Source organism: Leucoraja erinacea, chromosome 39 (assembly GCF_028641065.1).
Source record: "Leucoraja erinacea ecotype New England chromosome 39, Leri_hhj_1, whole genome shotgun sequence".
Taxonomy (NCBI): domain Eukaryota; kingdom Metazoa; phylum Chordata; class Chondrichthyes; order Rajiformes; family Rajidae; genus Leucoraja; species Leucoraja erinaceus.
In genome coordinates, this window is record NC_073415.1 from 629,079 (window position 1) to 653,894 (window position 24,816).

Below are 24,816 nucleotides of genomic sequence, written 5' to 3' on the forward strand. Positions count from 1 at the left end.
GACGGGGGATACGGCAAGAAAGGTCTTGCTTTGCTTCAGCACAACAGAACATAGTAGGCATTGACTACAAAACAGATCAGTGTGTCCATATACCATGATATACGTAAATACACACAGCTAACAATGAGCTGTTTCCTGTATCATCGTTACTTTTTTGCATATCTTTCATTCATTTGTTCCATATCTCTCTACATCACCGTCTATATCACTCACCGAGTCCATGCCGACCAGCGAACACCCCATCCAATAGCACTATCCTACACACAAGGAACAATTTACAATTTTTACTGAAGCCAAGTAACCTACAAAGTACGTCTTTGTAGCACTCTGGGAAATCCCACATGGTCACGGGGAGAACGTACAACTCTGTACAGACAGCACCCGTAGACAAGATTGAACTCAGCTCTACCACTGCGCTGCCCTAGAATTGTGCTGAATTTACAGTGAGAAACACTAATACTGTAACACCCTAAGTAGAAGGGCAGGAAAATACAGATTTTCATCCAGATTACTGCTGCAATCTGTACACACAAGAGGACTTGTCTGTGAAGAGCAGTCACTTTTTCATGGGATTGGAACTTTTACTAGTTGTCAACGGATAAGAATCATCTCACCTGTTGGGCCAGTTTGTACAGCATCCGTGCACTGACTGCCGTTGTGTGTGTTCGCAGAAGATTCTTTTGCGCTTCTTCAATTTTCCAATCGTATTTGTACCTGAATACACACACAAACACTAAACATTACCAGAGCACGTGGATATAAATAGTTGTTTAAGAGAGAACTGCAGATGCTGGAAAAATCAAAGGTAGATAAAAATGCTTAAGAAACTCAGCGGGACAGGCAGCATCTATGGAGTGAAGGAATAGGTGACGTTTCGGGTCTCGACCCGAAACGTCACCTATTCCTTCACTCCATAGATGCTGCCTCACCCGCTGAGTTTCTCCAGCATTTTTATCTAACTTAGATATAAAGAGTGCAATGTTGCATGTGGTAATTTCCCCAAATCTGAACTTTTGCAAAGAATCCAGTCATTCACAATACTCTTTTCATTTCCCAACTTCTCTCATCAATAACTTCCTCAGATGATCCAAATATCATCTAAACGAGAGGCCTCTTTAAGCTGCATTCACCAGCAGTGCTAGACATCCAACTGCTGAGACCCTATAACGCGCACATTCCAGGGAATACACTCTAGCAAAATCTCAAATAAAAGTTGCACTTTTCTTTCCCGCCCAAACTTCGGGTGCATGTGACGAATAAAATTGACTTTGACTTTGAGAAACTCAAGTTTGTTTTAAATCCGAGACAAACACCAGAAATGCTGCTGGGTCCAGAGGAATGTTTACGAGAATGATTCCAGGAATGATTAGGTTTGAGGGCACTGGGCCTGTATTGCCTGGAGTTCAGAAGGATGAGGAAATTTACCAAGTAGTGAAAAGCCTGGATAGAGTGAATGTTGCGAGGATGTTTCCATTCTTGGGAGAGTCGCGGACCAAAGGCCATAGCCTCAGACTAAAAGGGCATACCTTTAGAAAGGAGATGAGGAAAGAAGTTCTGAGAAATCTGAGGAAATCATTGCCACAGATGGTTGTGGAGGTTGTCAATTGATATTTTTAAGGCAGAGATTGACAGATTCTTGATTAGTAATGGCGTCAGGGGTTATGGGGCAAAGGTAGGAGAATAGGGTTGAGAGGGAAAGATAGATCACCCATGATTGAAAGGTGCAGTAGACTTGATGGTGGTCTAATTCCCCTCCTAGAACTTATGAACGCCCAATGCTTCATATCTATCTGTGAGGGGAAACTGGCTCTCGTTGATTATGTTCCCTCAAACATAAAACAACACTCTCCACCGATGCTCATTGAACAACTATTTTTTTCAGAATCTTGCACATCACCGCACAGGCAATGAAGTGCTCTTGAACTTAATCAATGTTCAAAAGCACATGTTATCGGAGCAGAATATAGGCCCTGTCCCACTTTCCCGAGTTACTCACAAAATCTCCCAAGTTTTCCCCTTGATTCAAACTCGGAGATGCCCGCCGTAGGTACTCGGGGCTATTTTATTTACTCGTGGACATTTCTCAACATGCTGAAAAAACGTCCCGACTTACCTGATGCCCCGTGTACCTACGGCTGGCATTACGAGCTGCTACGAATATATCTACGGACGCCTACGGACATTCTCTGAGTTTGAATCAAGGGGAAAACGCGGGAGAATTTGTAACTCGGGAAAGTGGGACAGGGCCTTTACGCTACTCAGCCCATCAAGTCTACTCCGCCATTCAATAAAGGATGATCTATCTTTTTCCCTCTCAATCCCATTCTCCCATTACCCCCTGACATCCGTACTAATCAAGAATCTGTCAACTGTGCTTTAAAAATACTCAATAACGGCCTCCACAGCTGCCTGTGGCAAAGAATTCTAGATTCACCACCGTCTGACTAAAGAAATTCCTCCTCAAGTCAAGTCAAGTCAAGTTTATTTGTCACATACACATACGAGATATGCAGTGAAATGAAAGTGGCAATGCTCGCGGACTTTTGTGCAAAAGACAAACAACAAAACAACCAAACAAATTATAAACACAATCATAACACACATATTCTTTTACATAATAAATAATGGAAGGAAAAACGTTCTGTAGAGTTAGTCCCTGGTGAGAGGGACTAGTCCCTCATCTCCTTTCTAAAAGTATGTCCTTTTATTCTGAGGCTGTGGCCTTTGGTCCTAGACTCTCCCATTAGTGGAAAGATCCCCTCATCGGCAAGTTTCAATGTTGCAATAGAGGAAACGCCGCAATCCACGCAACAAACCACAAACTGAAAAAAGGTAAAGATCAGATATTCTCAGCTCCCTGTCGTTTGTAGATAATGTCAAACTCCCTCATATTATTGCTCCATATCTCAAGTGACGGCTTGCCGTTATGTTAACTGCACATGAATAATATTACCTGCTCAATCATTTGTGAAGTCCAAGACATGCAACAATGAAGACACAGAAAACATGCAGCATCACAAGTAATTACACTCACCCTTGGGATCCATATCCTCCCACCGAGTGGACCATTTTTACTCTTTTAAGATATTCCATTGGAAATTCGGTAGCAACAGCCGGGTCTGGGAGGGAGGAAGGAAGAGGAAAAGAAAAACAGAACATTCACGCAATCCTTCAAAAAGAAAATTTGTCATTAATGTTCTCACTAAAAAATCATGGGGGAAACAATGTGATGCTTCCTGTCTGGATGCAGCAATTGTCATTCCACTAAATCACAGCAGAATTAGGCCAATCAGCCCATCACGTCTACTCCGCCATTCAATAAAGGCTGATCTATTTGTCTCCCTCTCAGCCCTATTCTCCTGCCTTCTCCCCATACCCCCTGACACCCGTACTAATCAAGAATCTGTCAACTGCGCTTTAAAAATACTCAATAACGGCCTGTGGCAAAGAATTCCAGCGCACTCAAGTTACTGTATTTGAAGATTGGCTTAAAAAAGATCTATGCTTCGTATATGATTGCATGTCTGACAGTTCACAACTTACTCCACATGGATTGACCTTGGCATGCAGTCACTGTTAAATAAGCATAGAGCCATTTTGTCATCACAAGATGAACCAAATCTACTTGTCAGTCGAAGGAATGTTGGTACACAAAACGCAAAAATCTAGGGTTACAGACAAGTTTGAAACTGCACACTATCAGACTCGATAACAGCTTCTTCCCCTCCGCTATCAGGCTTCTCAATGGTCCTACCATAACTGAGTGTGCTGTCCAATTCACCTCAATCCCAGTCAAACAGCATGGAAAACAGCCCACGCCGCCAAGTTGCCTCATCTACACTAGTCCCACCTGCTGTGTTTGGCCAGCGCTCTGACCTCCAGTGTTCAATTTAATACCGAGGCCAGGGGTGGAAATCTGTGGAAATAGATTTAATCTGCTATAATTTTTAGAGTTACAGTATGACTTTTTATATCCTGGCATTTTTTAAGCAGCGAGATGAAACAGGAAGTCGGGCCGATTTTTAAAAAATCCGTATTTTACAATGCAAATCCGTATATCGTATTCTTATCGCATTTCCGTACAAATTACGGAAAATCCGTACCACTTGGCAGCTCTGCTCATGGACTGTGCAGTTGGGTCAGGCTAGTGGGGCTCACCCACCCTGTGGGGAAGAGTGAAGCCTCTGTAATTCAACAAGATATTGGATTGGGCTGGACATCTCTATTGAGCTGAACTCTGTGGCCACTCCACACACACACACACACACACTTTCTGGTGAGCAACATCCATGAATAAATCAGCTCGCCGCATTGCGACATCATAGCTCCCATAAGACGATGCTTTAAATTGTTGCAGCATTCAATCTCCCGTTTCCACTGAACCAGAGAAAGGAGTCAGTGAAAGAAGGAAGGGGGACCCGGCAGATGGGGGGCGAGCTGAAAACGAAGGTGGGGGACCTGGTGGGGGGGCCACCAACAACGTGGGGGGGACCCAGCTGGGAGGCGTTAAGATCGATGCGGGGATTCAGCGGGATGGCGCTTATTTCGAGGGGGGACCTGACCGGGGAGGGGTGGGGGACGCCGAGATCAAAGGTGGGATGTGGCTGGGCTCAGAAAACGTAGCAGGACAAGGCGGGGTGGGGGGGTGGCACCGAGGATAAAGGAGGGATCTGCGAGCAGAAGATAGGATTGTTCAATGAACTGTAACGTTGTCAGCACCAGAAACATGGCGACTCTTGTGTACCGCCTCGGTGAGGTCTGCTGTATGATTTAAATGGTTGTACACAAAACAGAGCATCTCACTGTATCTGGGTACATGTGACAATAAAGTATCATTGATTCCTACCAGACAGGAAGAAAGTGTCATGTTGATCTCGGGCAGGGTGCTGCTGAGGTTGGAAGAGCGAGTCAAAGTTCCAAAACGAACTCTCAATGAAGTTATTGGTGGGCATCTCTGTGAAACTAGAGATTGGAAAAAAATTGATAAGTCTCTCCATGGCCGACAAGAATTTTTTTTTTTTTAAAACAGTATTAAGTCATCAGGCGTGATATTTTAATAAACATACAGACCATTGCCGTAAAATTTGTATTTTCTAATAAACTAAGGGGGTGCACTAACATAATGCAATGAATATCTGGAACAGGAAGGACAAGGACACACAAATCTGTCTTCATCATTGGTGGAGTCAAAAACTTTGAATTCCTCAATGTATATATCTGCGTAATGCTCACCATGCGCGCGTCGTGTGTCGTGACACGTAAACGATGTTGCGTAATGACGGGCAAATGACGCCCAAGTGGGACAGGCCTTTTATCCCCTGGTCAGAGGATTCCAAACTACCCCCCCCCTCCACCACACTGGGTCCCCCTTTGTACTACCACCATCCCTCAAGGCTGTTCCCCCCACGCTGGGCCTCTTTGTCTTCCCCTCCTCCCTCACGCTCATCGACCGCAAGGCCCCACCGCCACCGAGGCCCGCGTTGCCGCCGCCACTAAAGCTCCTTCGGCCCAGACAGGCCTCGCAGCCCGGCTTCACCGCAGTCCCCGGGAGGCCTGTGGGGGAGTTGGACCTTCCAGGGCACGTCTTCGTTCTGGTCGTCAGCGCCATGGTTGTTCAGTGGAACGGGCCCGCGCTGCCCACAGGGACACTCCCACCTCCATGCGCGGGGCTCCCAGGGACACCTGTGCCTACCTGTTACTTTCCAGGAACTATGTATCTGCACCCCTACATCCCTCTACTCTACAACACTCCACAGGTCCTTGCCATTCACGGTGAAGGCCCTTCCCCGATTTGACTTCCCTCTACAAAAAAGGCCAGAGCAGACTCTTTTTCCTCAGAAGGCTCAAATCCTTCAATGTGTGTAGTGATATGCTGCACATGTTTTACAACACTGTGGTTGCAAGTGTTATTTTCTACGCTGTTGTCTGCTGGGGCAACAGTATTAGTGAAAAAAACAGTCTGAAGAAGGGTTTCGGCCCGAAACGTCGTTTATTTCCTTCGCTCCATAGATGCTGTTGCACCTGCTGAGTTTCTCCAGCAATTTTGTGTACCTAAGAAGCTGGTCAAACTGGTTAAACGAGCTAGCTCAGTGCTGGAGGGGAGAGTAGACTCTGGGATGGATGGATGTGCTTGAGAGGCGTATGAGGCACAAGGTGCAGGACATCCTGAAAAACCCCCGGCATCCCCTCCATGTAATTCTGGAGAGTCAAAAGAGCACTCGGAACACCAATCGGCTCCTCTCCCTGCCCTGTAGAACGGAGCGGTTCAGGAGATCCTTCACCCCTGTAGCCATTAGATTTTATAATTCGGACCGCTAGGCTGTAGGGGGATGCATTCTTGCAATTTTTAATTTTTAATTGTTAATTATTGGTCTTTTCAAGTATTTATTGCTCTCAGGTAGTGTCCACAGTGTAGTCTATGTATTTTCTGTCTGCATTCGTTTTGAATCTGTGGGTTTGTTGGTTGGGGGCTTCTGGACATCTGAATTTCCCTGAGGGGATCAATAAAGTATTTATTATTATTATTAAGCGCACTGAGCACACTTGTTCAGCTGATCAAGATCCTGTTGTAATTTTTGACAACTATCTTGACTGTTTAGGATACCTCCTACTTTAATGTCATAATTAGAATCCTGGGCAGATTGGGACAAAGATGTAATCTATTATGTTGTAAAGATGGGGGAGTGAAACATATACCAGATATCTGAAGGGATTTGTGGAAACCACAGAAACAGTCATTCCAATGTGCACAGTGATGGTTCCAGCCTGTGGAAATCCATTGATAGAGATGCAGGGACATCAGGTGCACATGCGTAAACATTTAAAGGTATCAGCACATATTGCAAACGATGTTGATTGAAAATAAAGGCATATGGGATCCCCGGCTTCATTAAGAGACACATACTAGCAATGTTACAAAATTTTGAGATTTAAAAAATCAAGTCTGCAATTTATCCCATCAGATAAAGCATAAAAAGAAGTTTTAATTGACACCTAATTCACTTTCATATCTTCAGTATTAAAAATGTTATGGCCATTTTCATACTCGGAAATTAGCATCTTGTTCTCTATTGCTTTTCCATTGCCAACACAAAAGCTGTGATCGAGGACAGTCAAAAGCCCATAACTTTCTTAAAAATTAAGAGAACTGAAATGAATGTTCAGTTATTGCAGATTGAAGCATTCTGAAACAAACATTAAACAATCTTACTTGGATGACCATAATAACGGCAAATAACAGTAAATGGTGAGGCACCATCTTGATTTATGTGGCAAATTTTGAGCACCACACTTTAAGGTGCTTTTCCAAGATCTGAGGACACAGTGATGAATTATAAAGTGTTTTCAGTTTAGTTTAGTTTAGTGATACAGCATAGAAACTGGCCCTTGGGCGCACCGAGTCCACACTGACAAGGGACAAATTCACATTTAAAGCAAAGTATTTAACCAACAAACCCGTACGTCTTTAGTGTGGGAGGAAACCGAAGAATTCAGGGAAAACTCACGCAGGTCATGGGGAAACGTACAACTCTGTACAAACAAGCACCCGTAGCCAGGATCGAACCAGGGTAGGTGGCGCTGTAAGGCAGTAGCTCTACTGCTACACCACCATGTAGCCCTTACCCCTATTACCCCTATCAGTTTCCATTTCCAAAATGGTCGCTAACTCAAGGAAACAAATTTAAGATGATGGTCAAAAGAGACAAATGGATATCAGGAGAATTTTCTCTTTAAAACAACACGTTGGATTGATCCAGAAGACACTAAATACTTTAAAGATAAAAAGATTGTAAGGCTATAACAGAACTGAGGGACAACTTCCACATGGGCAGGTGGGCCAAAGGAACACCTTCTGTTTGCACATCTGCCATCATTACAACCGACCATAAGCACCCACTCTTTTCTTAGTTAAATTGATCTTAATTATCAGCAAAATTATTTGGTGGCCTTGTGATGCATTCAGCTCAAAACTTACCCCATTTCCAGAAATATCTGTCGGAATTCAGTTCGAACTTTCATCAAGGGGTGGAGGTGTCCACACTCTGGAATGATGCCCAGGGCATCAAAGTTGTATGGCTTGAACTTCCTCTCTTGCCATGAGCCGCTGTGGACAGAGTTTACACAGATGAAGCTTTATGATCTCAGCACTGCTTTCAGCGATCGTTACGAGTCACGACCAAGGAAAGCAGCTCATTTTGCTTATGGATCGAACCCGGGTCTCTGGCGCTGCAAGGCTGCAACTCTACCACTGCCCCAAAAAATAACACTCTGTGCCCATTTGGGAAAAGTCACTGCAATCATTCACTGACATGCTCGTGTCTGCCTCTCCAATATGAAGTCGTTTCCAACAAGGCTGAATGGTCAATACTTTTAGTAACATAAACCCACAGAAAACCTATCAAGTGGACGTGCCTGATTTATTTGGATTAAAAACTTAGATTGTTTTCTCTACAATGCGGAGGCTGAGTGAGGAACTGGTAGAAGTATTTAAAATTATGAGAGGCATATATAGGTTAGAGAATCAGAACCTTTTTCCCCAGGGTGGAAATGTTAAAGACTAGAGGGCATTGTTTTAAGGTCAGAGGGGGAAGTTTATAGGAGACATGCGAGGCAAGCTCTCAGTTACAGGGTGCCTGGAACACATGCCAGGGGTGGTGGAGGAGGCAGATACGATAGTGACTTTTCACAGACTTTAGGATAGGCATGAGTGGATAGGCAGGGAATGGAGGGAGATGGATCACTTGCAGGCAGAGGAGATTAGTTCTTAGTTTCTTGGTCCTCCAAAATATTCCAAATGGAATTTAAACTGGAGGTGGTTAAGGAGGGCTTAACTTTAACTTGATTTAACTTGACAACATGTTTGGCAGGGACATTGTGGGCTGAAGGACTTGTTCTTGTGCTGTTCTGTTCTATGTTCTATTTCAGGACAAAAGAAGTGACAGAAAACGAAAGTGAAAAAGAAACTCTTCAAACTAAGGGTGCGGTATTTGCCAAGTGCGAGTTTTGTCACTCAGTGGGGTCAAGGAAAGTGCGTTCACGTCGATCGCGGCCCTGTTTCCACCAATCTTTCCACCACCACGCACAAGAAGCGACAAGACAGACACCATTGTATGCAGATGTCGAGAAGTGTGTTCTGCTCTTGCTGAACAACTTCTAATTTTGTGTGTGGACTCGATAAGTAGAAGTTGATCAGTAGCCAAAATGTGGAAACAATGATGAATGATACATTATTGCCACATGTACCTAGGTACAGTGAAATGCTGGGTTCAGAAGAAGGGTTTCGGCCTGAAACGTTGCCCATTTCCTTCGCTCCATAGATGCTGCTGCACCCGCTGAGTTTCTCCAGCTTTTTTGTGTAACCTACAGTGAAATGCTTTGTTTTCCATACTACCCGGTAAAATCATATGTGTTGAAAGAACAGCAGATGCTGGTTTAATTCGAGGGTAGACACAAAATGCCGGAGTAACTCAGCGGGGCAGGCAGCATCTCTGGAGAGAAGGAATGGGTGACGTTTCGGGTCGAGACCCTTCTTCAGACTTCACCGAAACGTCACCCATTCCTACTCTCCAGAGATGCTGCCTGCCTCGCTGAGTTATTCCAGCATTTTGTGTCTCCCTTCGGTAAAATCATATAGCAGACCTCACCTCGGCTGCCATCATCTGGCACCGACAAAATTACAAAACAGGGAACTGCAGATGCTAGCTTAGAAAAAAAGACAAAGTGCTGCAGTAATTCGGCAGGTCAAGCATCATCCTGAAGAAGAGTTCCCCCCACACGCCCCCCAAAATGTCACCTATCCATGTTCTCTAGGGATACTGCCTGACCAGCTGAATTACCCCAGATCAGTCGCCATGCTGCACTATGGCACAGCATGACCCCATGCTCAACGCAATGGCAGCATCGAGCTGTGCAGGTCTGTGCTACATTCCCGTCACAAGAAACCGAACCACTACTTTTCTTTGATCTGTACTGTCTTTCGTAAGATTGCTTAATTTGGGATGGTCACGGAGAAGCGAGGCGGCTTAGTTGACAGTTCTGAAATCTTACTTGGCAATCATCTCAGGGGTGAGGTCAGTGTCCTGTTTCACCACCGTGGTGCTGAATGAACTTCCTTTAGTAATCCAGTAGGTCTTCAAAGTCCTACAAAAAAGTGGAGTGACACAGTTAAAGCATTGACGTGTGCATGAATTCCCACAGAACAAGAGACAAACTCAAAGAAACAAAAAAAAGAGAAAAGAGACAGGACTTACATTTCTACCTCACGTTCATGACTTGAAAGATGTTTTAAAAGCAATCAAACTAGTTTCTTAACATCAGTGGTGTAACAGCTTGTAGTTACACTGATGAGACCTGGGTTAGATTCTAACCTAGGGTGCTGTATGTGTAGATTTTGCATTCTCCCCAAGACCATGTCTTTTTCCTCCGATTTCCTACCACATCCCAAAGCCATGCGGGTATGTAGGTTAATTAGCCTCTGCAAATTGTCATTAATGTGTAGGGAGTGGATGAGAAAGTTGGATAACGTGGAACTGGTGTGAACAGGTGAGCGATGGATGGTTGGCTTGGACTCCGTGGGCCAAAGGGTCCATTTCTAAGCTGTTTCTCTAAACTAAACATATTTATTCACATAAAATTCCCTTTAACAATGTGGCAATGAGCAGAAAATCCGATGATGGAAGTTTCTTAAAGTGCTGATGGAAATTCCAAGCAGAATGGTATGAACTCCCTCACCACACAGAGCTCAGTGGCCTAAGAAGCCATCTTGTCCAGTGCAGCTGTGGAATGGCAATAACCGCTGCCCCACCGCTGATTCCTACATTCAGGGATTGAGAGCAGGATGGGAGGTCTGGGGTGTTGGGGTGGCGGTGTGGCAGGGTGAGGAAATCTTCTTCCATTCCAAATGAGATTCTCACGACCAACTTCCCGCCCGGACAGGGTGAAAGGATATTGACCTTAAACGTTAACTCCGTTTCTCCTTCCAAAGACCCTACCTTGAGTATCTAGAAAGGCGCTATATAAATCCCATCCATTATTATTATTACCTAACTAGCTAAATGTACAAACTTATCTTTAACCGCTAAAAATGTATTTTTGTTACTGTAAACTAAAAGTAGTAAATATTAGTACTAAGTACTAAATAAACACTGTTTCATAGAGTTAAGTTCAATCGAAGCAATGGCTTGTCAGTTTCAATGGCCTCTGCAGTGTAACTACCAGTGTATTCTTAGAGAGACAGTGCTGTTTGATTACAGTGGGTACACTCCATCTGCTAGAACCAAAATCTGTTATTAGGAGGTCCATAATAATGAGTAGCATTATCTGAATTCATTAATAAACCAACACCAAAGCCAAAACCAACCCGTGTGACTGGCATTTCAACGTTCCTATTTACTTTAGTTTGGAGAAACAGCGAGGAAAAAGGCCCTTCTGACCACCCAGTCCATGCTGACTATCGATCTCCCGTTCACACTAGTTCTATGTTATCCCACTTTCGCGTCCACTCTTAATACATTAGGGGCGATTTAAAAGAGGTCAATTAACCTGCAAACTCGCATGACTCTGGGATAGTTTAGTTTGGTTTTACAGCGCTGAATCAGGCCCTTCGGCCCACCAAGTCCACACTGACCAGCGATCCCCACACATTAACACAATCCTACACACACTAGGGACAATTTTACATTTATACCAAGCCTATTAACCTATAAACCTGCACGTCTTTGGAGCGTGGGAGGAAACCGAAGATCTCGGAGAAAACCCACGCGGCCACGGGGAGAACGTACAAACTCCGTACAGACAGCACCCGTAGTCGGGATTGAATTCGGGTCTCTGGCGCTGTAAGGGCAGCAACTCTATCGCTGTGCCACCGATGTGGGAGGAAATTGGAGCATCTGAATGATTTAGGGGTTGAGAGACTAGTTGTCATTGGCTCTATAAATTACTAAGTTATTATTCTGCTTGATTCATAGCTTCTTTGTGCATGAGTGGTCTCATGAGTCTGTAATTGAAACATTATAAGGTAGTTCTATCATGCAAAACTCATTTATCATGTCAAAAAGCTTTGATCATGCGAGAACTGTTTTAAATATTCCTCATGCAACACACAAATATCCCCAAAGTCAACAAGCTCAGAATGGCAATTATCTAAGAGATTTAAAAAAAGTATGGGTAAGATAATGCAGAGACAAGGAACTGCAGATGTTGGTTGCCAAAAAAAGACACAATATGCTTGAAAAATGCAGCAGGTCAGGCAGCATCTCTGGAGAACATAGATAGACAATGTTTCAGGTCGGGACCCCTCTTCAGAATAATTATGATAGAGTGGGAAGAGAGAAACAAAGCTGGAAGAAAGGAGGGGCAGGACAAGGTCTGGAGAGTAAAAGGTGGATACAGGTGATGGGGTTGGTAGGCAGAGGGTAAACAAAGTCCAGAGATGAGAAGACAAGGATAGAAGAGGTGTGAACTGTGAAGCCTGTGGTAGGAATATGGATGGCAGGGGAGGGGGAAGGGGAGAAATGGTTGTGAATACAGGAGAGGCACTGGACCCACAAGGTAAGGGGAAAGAAGTAGGGAGATTGGGGGGGGGGGGGGTTGTCTGTGGGTTAGTTACGGTTATGGGAAGACAGTCTAGACGGTGATGAAACCATGATAAAAAAAATTCTCAGTATTGCATTAAAAAGATGGAAATTAATTTGAAAAAGAGGAATATTCAGGCAGTGACCGACAAGCCTTTCAGATAGCTGTACATTTAAATCCTGGTCTCTTGTTCCTCTCTCGTTTTAGGTTGTTGTGTCTGCTTTAGGCTTTAGAGAAACAGCGTGGAACACCCTCATCAGCTCACCGAGTCCGCGACGATCACCCCGCACATTAACACTATCCTACACACTAGACAAATTACAATTTTACAGAAGCAAATTAATCTACAAACTTGTACGTCTTTGGAGCGTGGGAGGAAACTGGAACACCCAGAGGAAACCCACGTGGTCACAAACATAAAAAACTCCGTACAGCCAGCACCCGTGGTCAGGATCGACCCAGGTTTCTGCCATAGTAAGGCAGCAACTCTGCCGCTATGACACTCTATCATGCCTTAGCCTTAGATGGAGTTTACCACCCGCTTTGGGCTCCATTCATTCACAAGCAACCAGACTCCAAGAAGACTCCATCCGGACGAGTCAGGAGCCGTTACCGGCCTCACACCGTCCACAGGCTCGGACTCAATCAGAAGCCTTCTGTTGCATACTGCATATGCTGGAAAATCGAAGGTAGACAAAAGTGCTGGAGAAACTCAGTGGATGCAGCAGCATCTATGGGACAAAAGAGCTGGAGAAACTCAGCAGGTGCAGACAAAAGTCTTCCTGTAACCGCGTGGGTTTTCTCCGGGTGCTCCGGTTTCTTCCCACACTCCAAAAACATACAGATTTGTAGGTTAATTGGCTTGGTTAAAATTGTAACATTTTAGTAAGCGGGGATTGCCTTGTGGCGCGGACTTGGCGGGCCAAAGGGCCCGTTTCCTCGCTGTTTCTCTAAACTAAACTAAAAACACGGATGCATTTCAAGTAAAAGGATCATTCAGCCACCATATCCAGGTCCAAAAATGGGCACCCATGCATATAATGTCATTTCTCAGTACTTGGCCTGTCACCTTGGTGATTCAACTGCTCAGTTAGGCTCTTAATACTGTCAGTGACTGTTTCCACCACTTTATTTAACATTGCATTCCGTGTACTCATTACCCTCTGGGTGAAAACAATCCTAATCAGACCCCTCTCTAAATCTCTTTCCCCTCACCATAAATCTGCACCTTCTAGCTTTATCTACCTCTGAAATGTGGAAAAGATTCCTGCAGGTTTGCCCTATCTGTACATATTTTTATACACCTCATCCGTGTTCTGCTAAGCTCCTGTACTCCAGAGAGGACCGATCTAGCCTCTCCAGTAGAAACAAGGAACTGCAGAAGCTGGTTTACAAAAGACAACACAAAGTGCTGGAGTAATTCATCGGGTCAAGCAGCATCTTCAGAGAACATTTTGGATAACGCTTTGGGTCGGAACCCTACTTCAGACTTCACTCACCATGACAAAGGACAAGGACAAAGGACGTTTATTGTCACGTACACCAAATGGTGTAGTGAAATTTGTCTTGCCATGCAGCACACAGATAAAGATTAGACATAACATTAAAGAGATTTAACAATAAACATAAAAACATCCCCCCACAATGGTTCCCCCTGTGGGGGAAGGCACAAAGTCCAGTCCCCATCCCCAGTTCACCCATAGTCAGGCCTATTGAGGCCTCCACAGTCGCCTCTACAGAAGCCCGATGTTCCAGGCCGTTCTCGCCAGGCGATGTAGCTCCGGCGTCGGGAGAATGCTCACAGCGGCTTGGGACACCTGGAACGGCCGCTTCCGTACTGGAGGCCGCGGCTTCCGAAGCCAACAAGGCAGCGCTGGATGGAGCTCCACAACTGCCGATCTCGGTGAGAGATTCCAGGCTCCGCGATGTTTAAGTTCAGCGCCGCCGCTCCACAGACACGCAACTCCGCGATGTTTTTCTCGGCAGACTTCAGCTCACTGGAGCTCCAGCATGGCGACCCGGGCAAGGCATCGCCCGCTCCGCTCCGCGATAGCGCTCCAGCGCTGTGCCGCCGCTGAAGCCGAGGTACAGGGCGGCCCCCGACAAGAAACACGGCTCCAGGCCCGCTGGAGCCCGGAGAAAAGCTGCCTCTCCGACCAGTTAGGAGACCCTAGAAAGCAGTTTCCCCCTTCCCCCACCCCACCCCCACATCAAAAGGCTAGAACTCCTAAAAACAAAACACTCAACTAATTAAAAATAAGAAAAAAGATGAAAAACAGACAGCTGCAGGCTGGGCAGCCATACCACACAGGACGGCGCCCCCTAATGGAAGGGTCCCAACTAGAAATACCATCACAATCACAATAATACTTTATTAATAACCAAGTGTGTTTTGCAACATACGAGGAATTTCATTTGCCAAATCGAATAAAAATTAACGGAACACACAAAATACATTTTAACATAAACATCCACCACAGTGACTCCTCCACATTCATCACTGTGATGGAAGGCGAAAAAAAAAATCAAATCTTCTATTGACGTTCGCTGATGTTGCCTGACCCACTGAGTTATTCCAGCACTTTGCATCTTCTCTAGCCTCTCCGATCTTTCCTCATTACTGTGCTTGTACTCCTATATGTGTTTTGTATTGAATTCTGTATTTACTTTGTGTACTAGTCATGTCTCTACTATTTATTTCATTCCCCTTACATGTTTTTCCTCTACCGGCTAAACTTTTGTAAGGTGTCCTTGAGACTCTTGAAAGGCGCCCATAAATAAAATGTATTATTATTATTATTATCTATTCCCCTCATGATTTGGACCCATCAAGTTCCCCCAGCGGTTTGTACTTTGGTGAAGGAGAGAAAATGTTTGGAAGACTTACACTTCACTCAGCAGCTTCCTCTTTTTCAGTTCATTTTTTTCCTTGTCTTCCAAGGCGTTGTCCTTACCTTGCTGGATCAGCAGCAGCTTGGCTTTGACCGAATCGTCAATACTATCCATCTGTCAGGGAAAGGCCAGTTACATATGAGCATTGTTCTTTAGATGAGAACAAGTTTGGTTATTCAAATCTATTATTTTATATTTCCTGTGCCACAGCATCAGTAAAACAAAAAAGGCAACAGCAGGGCAATTAGCATTTTTGAAAAGCCACTGAGTAAGGTCGACATGGCGCTGCAGCAGATATAGCCAGAGACCCAGGATCGATCCTGACCTCAGATATCTGAGTATTCTCCCACATCCCAAAGACCCTCGGGTTTGTACATTAATTGGCCTCTGTAAATTGCCTAGTGTGCAGGGAGTGAATGAGAAAGTGGGATAACTTCGACCGAGGATGAACAGGGATGGTCAGTGTGGTCTCAGTCGGCCGAAGGGTCTGTTTCTATGTTGTATCTCCAAATTCAACAGCTGTAGTGAAAATAGATTAATGGTCATGTGCAATTATTGAATTTAATTGAATCGAAATGTTATTTAGAAAGTAAATATGGAGAACTGGCAGACAGTATGGGATAGTAAACTCTGGCAGAGGTAATCATGGATCGATTGTGGCTCGGAGAGCCCTATTGATTTTGTACTTTCAAACTATGTTGATTGACCCATTCTGTAGAAGGATCTCAACCCAAAATGTCAGCCTTTCCTCTCTAGAGGTGCTGTCTGTTCCGATGAGTTATTCCAGCATTTTGTGTCTATCTTCGACCCATTCAAGATTCTATGTTATCCAAATTTTGCTTCTCTGTGCAGTGGGTCTGAGGGAAAAGCTCTCACTTCCTAGTGTGCATCTTACTTGCCACTCACTCCACCTCCCCAGTCAAGTGGACAAATGTTGCCAAGCTCATTATTAAGCCACCTGCTGGGAAAACTCAAGATTCACCAGAGTTGGTACAACATCCCACCCAGGCTTCCGGTGGGCGGCACGGCTCTGGCCAGCAGCGGCCTCTGCAGTCTGTCCGCGTTTTTTTATTTTCTGTCTGTGTTTTAATGTAGTTTTTGTTATTTTTTGTTGGGGTGTGTGTGTGGGGGGTGGGGGTGGGGAAACTTTTTTAAATCTCTCCCTGCACTGGAGACCCGACCTTTTCTCGTCGGGTTTCCGTTGTCGTTGGGGCCGCAACGAGGAGCGGCCTACAACAGGAAGAAGCCGGGGACTCTGGTGCTACAACTCACCGTCGCCGTCGCGGGGCTGGCCGAGTCCGGAGCGGGTGGAGCGGTGGAGGAGCGCTGCTGCTGCTGCTGCTGCTGCTGCGGCCCGACCGGAGAGTCGGAGGCCCCAACGACAGGTCTGTGGACGGCGGCACCGGGAGCCCGCGGCTCCCTGAAGGGAGACCGCTTTTCAGGGCTCTCGCAACGGCGACTTCCCCCGCCCGAGTTGCGGGGTTGAAGAGCTCCCGGAGCGGGGCCTAACATCACCGCCCCGCGCGGCTGGGAATGGCCGCGGGACTTTGCGAGCGCACACCGGGGGCTCTAACACCAAGACCCGGTGTGCGACCTCGCACCACCCGGCGTGGCTTTAATGGCCGCGGGACAATCGCCGTCGCCAGCCGGGGGCTTTGACTTTGACTCTGACATCGGGGGGGGGGGGGGGAGAGAGGGCAGTGGAGAAATAAGTGTATTTGGCCTTCCATCACAGCGATGAGATGGATGTTTATGTAAATTATGTTGGGTCTTGGGTCTATGTGTTTGTATGTATGGCTGCAGAAACGGCATTTCGTTTTGGACCTCAAGGGGTCCAAATGACAATAAATTTGTATCTTATCTTATCTTATCTTAGGCTCTGGATAATGTCTGTTCATATTGAAATCCAGTCATCCCAGAGCTACCCAATGTAGACAAAAATACTGTCACTTGTGCAAGTGATAATAAACTTAACTTCATTCGACTTGAACTAGTCCAAGACAAAACTCTGTACATAATGGAAGAAAAGCTGAATTTGGGGCAAAGAGAAACAGAACAGGGATCGATGGAAGCACAAAGCAGTTAATCAGCATTTGAAAGTTATCATAGTTAGGTTGGGGATAGAAATTGCAGTGCAATTCATTGTTTGGTAGACAACCAGAAATATTTCCATGCCTCTCGGGACCATGTGTTGCCTGAATTGGAATCCCGTTTCTAAACAAAATATTCCCAGAAGTGACAGCACACACAAGGTGGAAGTTTGGTGTCCACTTACAGCCTTGTAGGCCCGAGGTCCCCCCTCAGCAGTCTTGTCAATGCGGATCCATTTATTAGACATGGCCTTGCTGAATCCCACTTTTCCACTTGGGAGTTTCTGCGCAAAAGGAGGAAAAAATTATCATGGAAGCAGAGCTTAACACTTTGTACACCACCCTACTGAAAATGCATTTGCTGTAGATTAGTTTACTTTAGTTTAGAGCAGGGGTTATAGAAACATAGAAAATAGGTGCAGGAGTAGGCCATTCGGCCCTTCGAGCCTGCACCGCCATTCAATATGATCATGGCTGATCATCCAACTCACAATCCCATCCCTGCCTTCTCTCCATACCCCCTGATCCCTTTAGCCACAAGGGCCACATCAAACTCCCTCTTAAATATAGCCAATGAACTGGCCTCAACTACCTTCTGTGGCAGAGAGTTCCACAGATTCTCCACTCTCTGTGTAAAAAATGATTTTCTCATCTCGGTCCAAAGACTTCCCTCTTATCCTTAAACTGTGACCCCTAGTTCTGGACTTCCCCAACGTCGGGAATAATCTTCCTGCATCTAGCCTGTCCAACCCCTTAAGAATTTTGTAAGTTTCTATAAGATCCCCCCTCAATCTTCTAAATTCTAGCGTGTACAAGCCGAGTCTATCCAGTGTTTCTTCATATGAAAGTCCTGCCATCCCAGGAATCAGTCTGGTGAACCTTCTCTGTACTCCCTCTATGGCAAGTATGTCTTTCCTCAGATTAGGAGACCACCTTGGTCGGCAACCTTGTTCTGCATAGGGGCCAGGACCCATGTCTGTGAGCGGATGGCGGGCCACATCTATCGCCATAGTTAATAAATAGAGGTAATAATACATACTAAATTAGTAATAATACATAATAATACATAAATTAGTAATAATACATCCTAATAATATATACTAACTAGTGGTGTTTTTCTCATTAGTTTTCATGTGTTTTTCAATTAGTTTTCTGCAGTTCCCAGATCCCTCTCGTCCCCAGGTCTAGCTGGAGTTCCCATGTCTCCTGTGTGCTCCGGGACTAGCTGCAGTTCCCATGTCTCCTGCGTGCCCCAGAACTAGCTGTAGAGCCCAGGCCGCTTGCCCCGGGACTGGTTGCAGCGTCCAGGATGCCTGCCCTGGGACTGGCTGCAGTTCCCAGGTCACCTGCGTGCCCCAGAGATGGCTGCAGTTCACAGGTCGCAAAAACAAATTGAAAAAAAAAACCACTTGCGGGCCGGATGATTTCGGACTTGGCCCGTGGGCCGTAAGTTGCTGAAACCTGGTTTAGAGATACAGCATGGAAACAGGCCCTCTGGCCCACCAAGTGTGTGTGCACCAACCAGCGATCCCCATACACGAGCACTATCCTGCACACTGGGGACAATTTACAATTTTTGCCAAAGCCAATTAACCAACAAACCTGCACGTCTTTAGACAATAGACAATAGGTGCAGGAGTAGGCCATTCGGCCCCTCGAGCCAGCACCGCCATTCAATGTGATCATGGCTGATCATCCCCAATCAGTACCCCGTTCCTGCCTTCTCCCCATATCCCCCGAGTGTGGGAGGAAACTGGAGCACCCGGAGAAAACGCACGCGGTCACGGGGAGAAGGTACAAACTCCGCAGACAGCACCCGCAGTAAGGACCAGACCTGGGTAAGGCTGCAACTCTACTGCTGCGCCTCCGTGCCGCCCTTTCTTGGATACACATCCTAAATGACACAAGGGGCGAGTCTGATGTTACACACGGCAGGCCAAGACGTGCAGAAACCAGGATAACATGCTCACCATTAGTTCACTCTGAGTAATTCCATTTGGTGGAATGGCATCAAAGACTCGGGCTTCATGGCTGCCTTTCCCCACAATGTCCTTCCCTTCTTCGGTCAGTTCCCAATGTTTGTAGGATCGCTGCTCAGCTTCAATTATCTGCAGGGGAACAAGCAAGAGCATCCAACATAGTTAAAGCATCAATAATCAGTCCAGCACCAGTGTTCTGAAGGAGCATCTTACAACTGCAAAATGTCAGCCTGCAAAGTATTTCAACCACCAGGCACATCTTACACCTTCACCTATCAATACTTTTGTGGGCCCAACCCAAAATGTCGCCAGAGGTGCTGCCTGACCGACTGAGCAACTCCAGCAATTTATTGCTCCAAATTCCTGGCTGGATTTCCTCGTGCTATTTTATGTAAAGCCAAGGTCATGCAGATCTGTATACTAACTCACACCATCACATTTACCCATCATCCCCATTCATGAAGGTTTACTTTAATTGATGGTAGAAAATATCTGGAGTTAGTAACTTCCATCCTTGTTTTTAAATCCAACCAACAGGTTAACCTGCTATATCTTGCAGTTTCTGCATGAATGTGCTGAGGCTGAGGGGGCAGCACGGTGGCACAACAGTGGAGTTACTGCCTGATACTGCTGCTGCTGCTGCCGCTGCTGCTGCTACCGGAGAGTCGGAGGCTGCTGCTGCGGGTCTGTGGACGACGGCGCCGGGAGCCCGCGGCTCCCTGGAGAGAGACCGCTTTTCGGGGCTCTGCAACGGCGACTTCTCCCGCCCGAGTTGCGGGGTCGAAGAGCTCCTGGAGCGGGGCCTAGCACCATTGCCCCGCGCGGCTGGAACGGCTGCGGGACTTTACGAGCGCACACCGGGGGCTCTAACACCAAGACCCGGTGTGCGACCTCGCACCACCCGGCGTGGCTTTAATGGCCGCGGGACAATCGCCATCGCCAGCCGGGGGCTATGACTTTGACTCTGACATCGGGGGGGGGAGAGTGCAGTGGAGAGATAAGTTTAAGTTTATTTTGCCTTCCATCACAGCTATGTGATGGATGTTTATGTTAAATGTAATTATGTTGTGTCTGGGGTCTATTTGTGTGTACTGTATGGCTGCAGAAACGGCATTTCGTTTGGACCTCCAGGGGTCCAAATGACAATTAAATTGACTCTTGACTCTTGACTCTTGATAGTGACAGAGACCTGGGTTCAATCCTGACTACGGGTGCTGTCTGTACAGTTTATAAGTTCACCCTGTGATCCGCGTTGGGTTTTCCCGGGTGCTATGAGTTTCTTCTCATAGTCCAAAGACGTACAGGTTTGTAGGTTAATTGGCTTTAAATTTGTCCCTAGTGTGCATGTAGAATAGTGTTAGTGTGCGGGGATCACAGGTCGGCACTGACTTGTTGTGCCAAAGGGCCTGGATCCCTTAACTAAACTAAATATTCTCTGCTGAACACTTGAACTCCCCCTCCCATTCCCACACTGACCTTTCTGTCCTCGGCCTCCTCCATTGTTTGCGTGAGGCCAAATGCAAATAGCATCTTATATTTCACTTGGGCAGCTTACAGCTTCAAGTAACCCTGCCTTCCGTCTCTCTCCATCCCTCCCCCGCCCAAGTCGTATCAGCTTCTCGTTCACACCAAACAAACAGCAAACAATGGCCAATTTCCTTTATCATCATTACTTATTTGCACATCTTTCATTCATCGTTCTATATCTCTCTACATCATCGTCTATATCTCTCCTTTCCCTTTCATAGAAACAAAGAAAATAGGTACAGGAGTAGGCCATTCGGCTCTTCGATATGATCATTCAATATGATCCTTCAATATGATCATGGCTGATCGTCCAACTCAGTATCCTGTAACTGCCTTCTCTCCATACCCCCTGATCCCTTTAGCCACAAGGGCCACATCTAACTCCCTCTTAAATATAGCCAATGAACTGGCCTCAACTACCTTCTGCGGCAGAGAATTCCAGAGATTCACCACTCTCTGTGTGAAAAAAGTTTTCCTCATCTCGGTCCTAAAAGATTTCCCCCTTATCCTTAAACTGTGACCCCTTGTTCTGGACTTCCCCAACATCAGGAACAATCTTCCTGCATCTAGCCTGTCCAACCCCTTAAGAATTTTGTAAGTTTCTATAAGATCCCCCCTCAATCTTCTAAGATCTAGCGAGTACAAACCGAGTCTATCCAGTCTTTCTTCATATGAAAGTCCTGACATCCCAGGAATCAGTCTGGTGAACCTTCTCTGTACTCCCTCTATGGCAAGAATGTCTTTCCTCAGATTAGGAGACCAAAACTGTACGTAATACTCCAGGTGTGGTCTCACCAAGACCCTGCACAACTGCAGTAGAACCTCCCTGCTCCTATACTCAAATCCTTTTGCTATGACTGCTAACATACCATTCGCCTTCTTCACTGCCTGCTGCACCTGCATGCCTACTTTTAATGACTGGTGTGCCATGACACCCAGGTCTCGTTGCATCTCCCCCTTTCCTAATCGGCCACCATTCAGATAATAGTCTACTTTCCTGTTTTTGCCACCAAAGTGGATAACCTCACATTTATCCACATTATACTGCATCTGCCATGCATTTGCCCACTCACCCAGCCTATCCAAGTCACCTTGCAGCCTCCTAGCATCCTCCTCACAGCTAACACTGCCCCCCAGCTTCGTGTCATCCGCAAACTTGCAGATGTTGCATTTCCAGTGACTTTCAGTCTGAAGAAGGGCCTCGACCCGAAACGTCACCCATTCCTTCTCTCCAGAGATGCTGCCGGTCCCGCAGAGTTACTCCAGCCTTTTGTGTCTATCTTTGGGTCAGACAGCATCTCTGGAGAAAAGGAACAGGTGACGCTTTGGGTCTAGACACAGGGTGCCATCCAATCTGAGTACCCCTAACGCAAACACCGCTTCAAACCCGCTAGCCCATCAACTCACACCCAAAGTCCACAACACACTACCAATGCCCTGCTCACCCTTTACACATTCCCCCAAACCACACACAACCCCCCCCAACAAACGCCAAACTCCACCTCACCCAACCCCCACCTACACCGGTCCACTCTACATCCCCACCAAGCCCTCACCACCCTTCATTCTCCCACCACCCACACCTCCTTTATCACCCCACACCCCTTTACCATTTACCACGATGTTATAGACATATAACATCAGGCCACCGTTGCGGCGACTGGCTGTGGAGGTCTCAAATAGGCGCCGACCTCGGGTGGACTAGGACGAGGAGGAGGACTGGACTTTTTGGTGCCTTCCCTCACAGTGGAAAGCGTTGATTCTGCTGTTGGGGGGGGGGGGGGGAACGTTCATGTTGAATCCTATCGTGTATTGTGACTTTTATTCTTCTTTTTTATTTTATATGGATGTATGGTAATCTAATTTTTTTTCGCTGTAAAGCACTTTGGCTTCAACATGATTTTGATTTAAAAGTGCTATATAAATAACAATTGCGTACTTACTAATTACTTACCACCCAAAACCCACGTTTAACCCCCACCACCCTTCCTTCCCCCTTTTATCCCCCCCCCTTTACCACACCCATGCCCCCTATAGGGTGATCCGAAAGGTCATGGAGCGTAGATCCGCACCCACTTCTGACCCCAGCACCGGTACATAGTGCCCCTTTCACACCCGTATAGGCCAGTTTTTGAGCTGCAATTTACTGTGCCAGTCGGGGTGACCATGAGGCACAGCTTCCAAAAAAAAGATAGAAACTAAGGTAAATTCACTGAAGGTGCAAATCTAGCCGAAATGCAGCATTTGCCGTGGAGATTAAAGATCAAAATATCGGGAATAATCGCGTTTGCCGCGATATTTTATTGACCTTTTTAATCTCCACTGCAAATGTCCGCTGTTCACTTCCGCTGGATTGGCACCTTCAGCTCCCTCTTTAATTTACCTTAGTTTCTATCTTTTTTTTGGACTGAAAAACTAGGGAGCTGTGCCTCACGGTCACCCCGACTGGCACAGTAAATTGCAGCTCAAAAACTGGCCGTTTTCGATGTTTTTAACGGGTGGGAAAGTGCGTGTTTTCCCATTCACTAACATGTACCGGATGTATAGCATGTCCTCCACTTCAGATTTTCGGTCACATGGGTGCGGATCTACGCTCCAGTGACCTTTCGTGAAATCACCCTATACCACCCCACCCCCCCCTTTACCTTCTCCACCACCCTATCACAGTTTAAGGATAAGGGGAAAATCTTTTAGGACCGAGATGAGGAAAACATTTTTCACACAGAGAGTGGTGAATCTGTGGAATTATCTGCCACAGAAGGTAGTTGAGGCCAGTTCATTGGCTATATTTAAGAGGGAGTTAGATGTGGCCCTTGTGGCTAAAGGGATCAGGCGGTATGGAGAGAAGGCAGGTACAGGATACCGAGTTGAATGATCAGCCATGATCATATTGAATGGCGGTGCAGGCTCAAAGGGCCGAATGGCCTACTCCTGCACCTATTTTCTATGATTCTATACCCCTCTTCACCCTCACATCACTCTCCACCCAGATTTACCTCCCCCTCCACTATCACCCCCCCCCCTTTACCCCCCCCACCACCCTAAACCCCACTTTACCATCACACTCTCCGCCCCTTTACCTCCTACACCACCCTACACCCCCAATAAACCCCCTTTTACCTCCCCTCCACTCACCCCCCCCCCCCCATTACCTCCCTACCACCCACCACCCATCATTGCCCCTCCATCCACACCCCCCCCCCCTTTATCTCACCACCCACCATACCCCCTTTACTGCCCCACCACGACCACCACCACCCTTGGGGTGAGGGGTGAAGACCAACAGCTGCTGCTGCGGCGGCGGCGGTGGCCGGCCTCTCGCCTCTCGCCTCTCGCCTCTCCCCTCTCCCCTCTCCCCAGACCCACTCACATCGCCCAGCGTCTGCAGGCTCTTGACGGCGCCCACCACCACCTGGTGGTCGATGTCCAGGCTGTGGGCCAGACGGGCGCTGTCGGCGCCGCCATCTCCCGCCTCCTGCAGCCGCCGCAGCAGCGTCTCCAGCAGCGCGCGCTCCGCCATCTTGCTCACTCACCCCTCACCTTCCCCCCCCGGCCACAGGGCACACCGACAAATAAAACACAAAACACCACAGAATTACACTCCCCGCGGCACCAGGACAACCACAACTCTCGGCTTTTCACATCCCCCACGCCGTTTAATACATTGCATTACTGGTTGGGCTCGGCCTGGTCACGTGACGCGAGGCCACGCCGCCTCAGTTGCTGGAAGAAGGGTCGAGAATGTCGTGGAAAAT

General features: G+C 46.7%; 1 protein-coding gene across 1 annotated transcript in view; it reads right to left on the reverse strand.

Moving 5' to 3' along the window:
• The window catches only part of farsa (phenylalanyl-tRNA synthetase subunit alpha), a 47,531-nt gene extending 22,800 nt beyond the window's left edge, over nt 1–24,731 (reverse strand). Inside the window, exons 1-9 of the mRNA XM_055664157.1 lie at nt 24,432–24,731; nt 19,526–19,663; nt 17,741–17,839; nt 15,461–15,579; nt 10,048–10,140; nt 7,976–8,104; nt 4,847–4,962; nt 3,035–3,119; nt 615–714 (exon numbers count right to left, since the gene is read on the reverse strand). Of these exons, the coding sequence (XP_055520132.1) occupies nt 615–714; nt 3,035–3,119; nt 4,847–4,962; nt 7,976–8,104; nt 10,048–10,140; nt 15,461–15,579; nt 17,741–17,839; nt 19,526–19,663; nt 24,432–24,581 (1,029 nt within the window). The 5' untranslated portion in view covers nt 24,582–24,731. The remainder of the gene's footprint in view (nt 1–614; nt 715–3,034; nt 3,120–4,846; nt 4,963–7,975; nt 8,105–10,047; nt 10,141–15,460; nt 15,580–17,740; nt 17,840–19,525; nt 19,664–24,431) is intronic.
• Nucleotides 24,732–24,816: the final 85 nt, after the last annotated feature.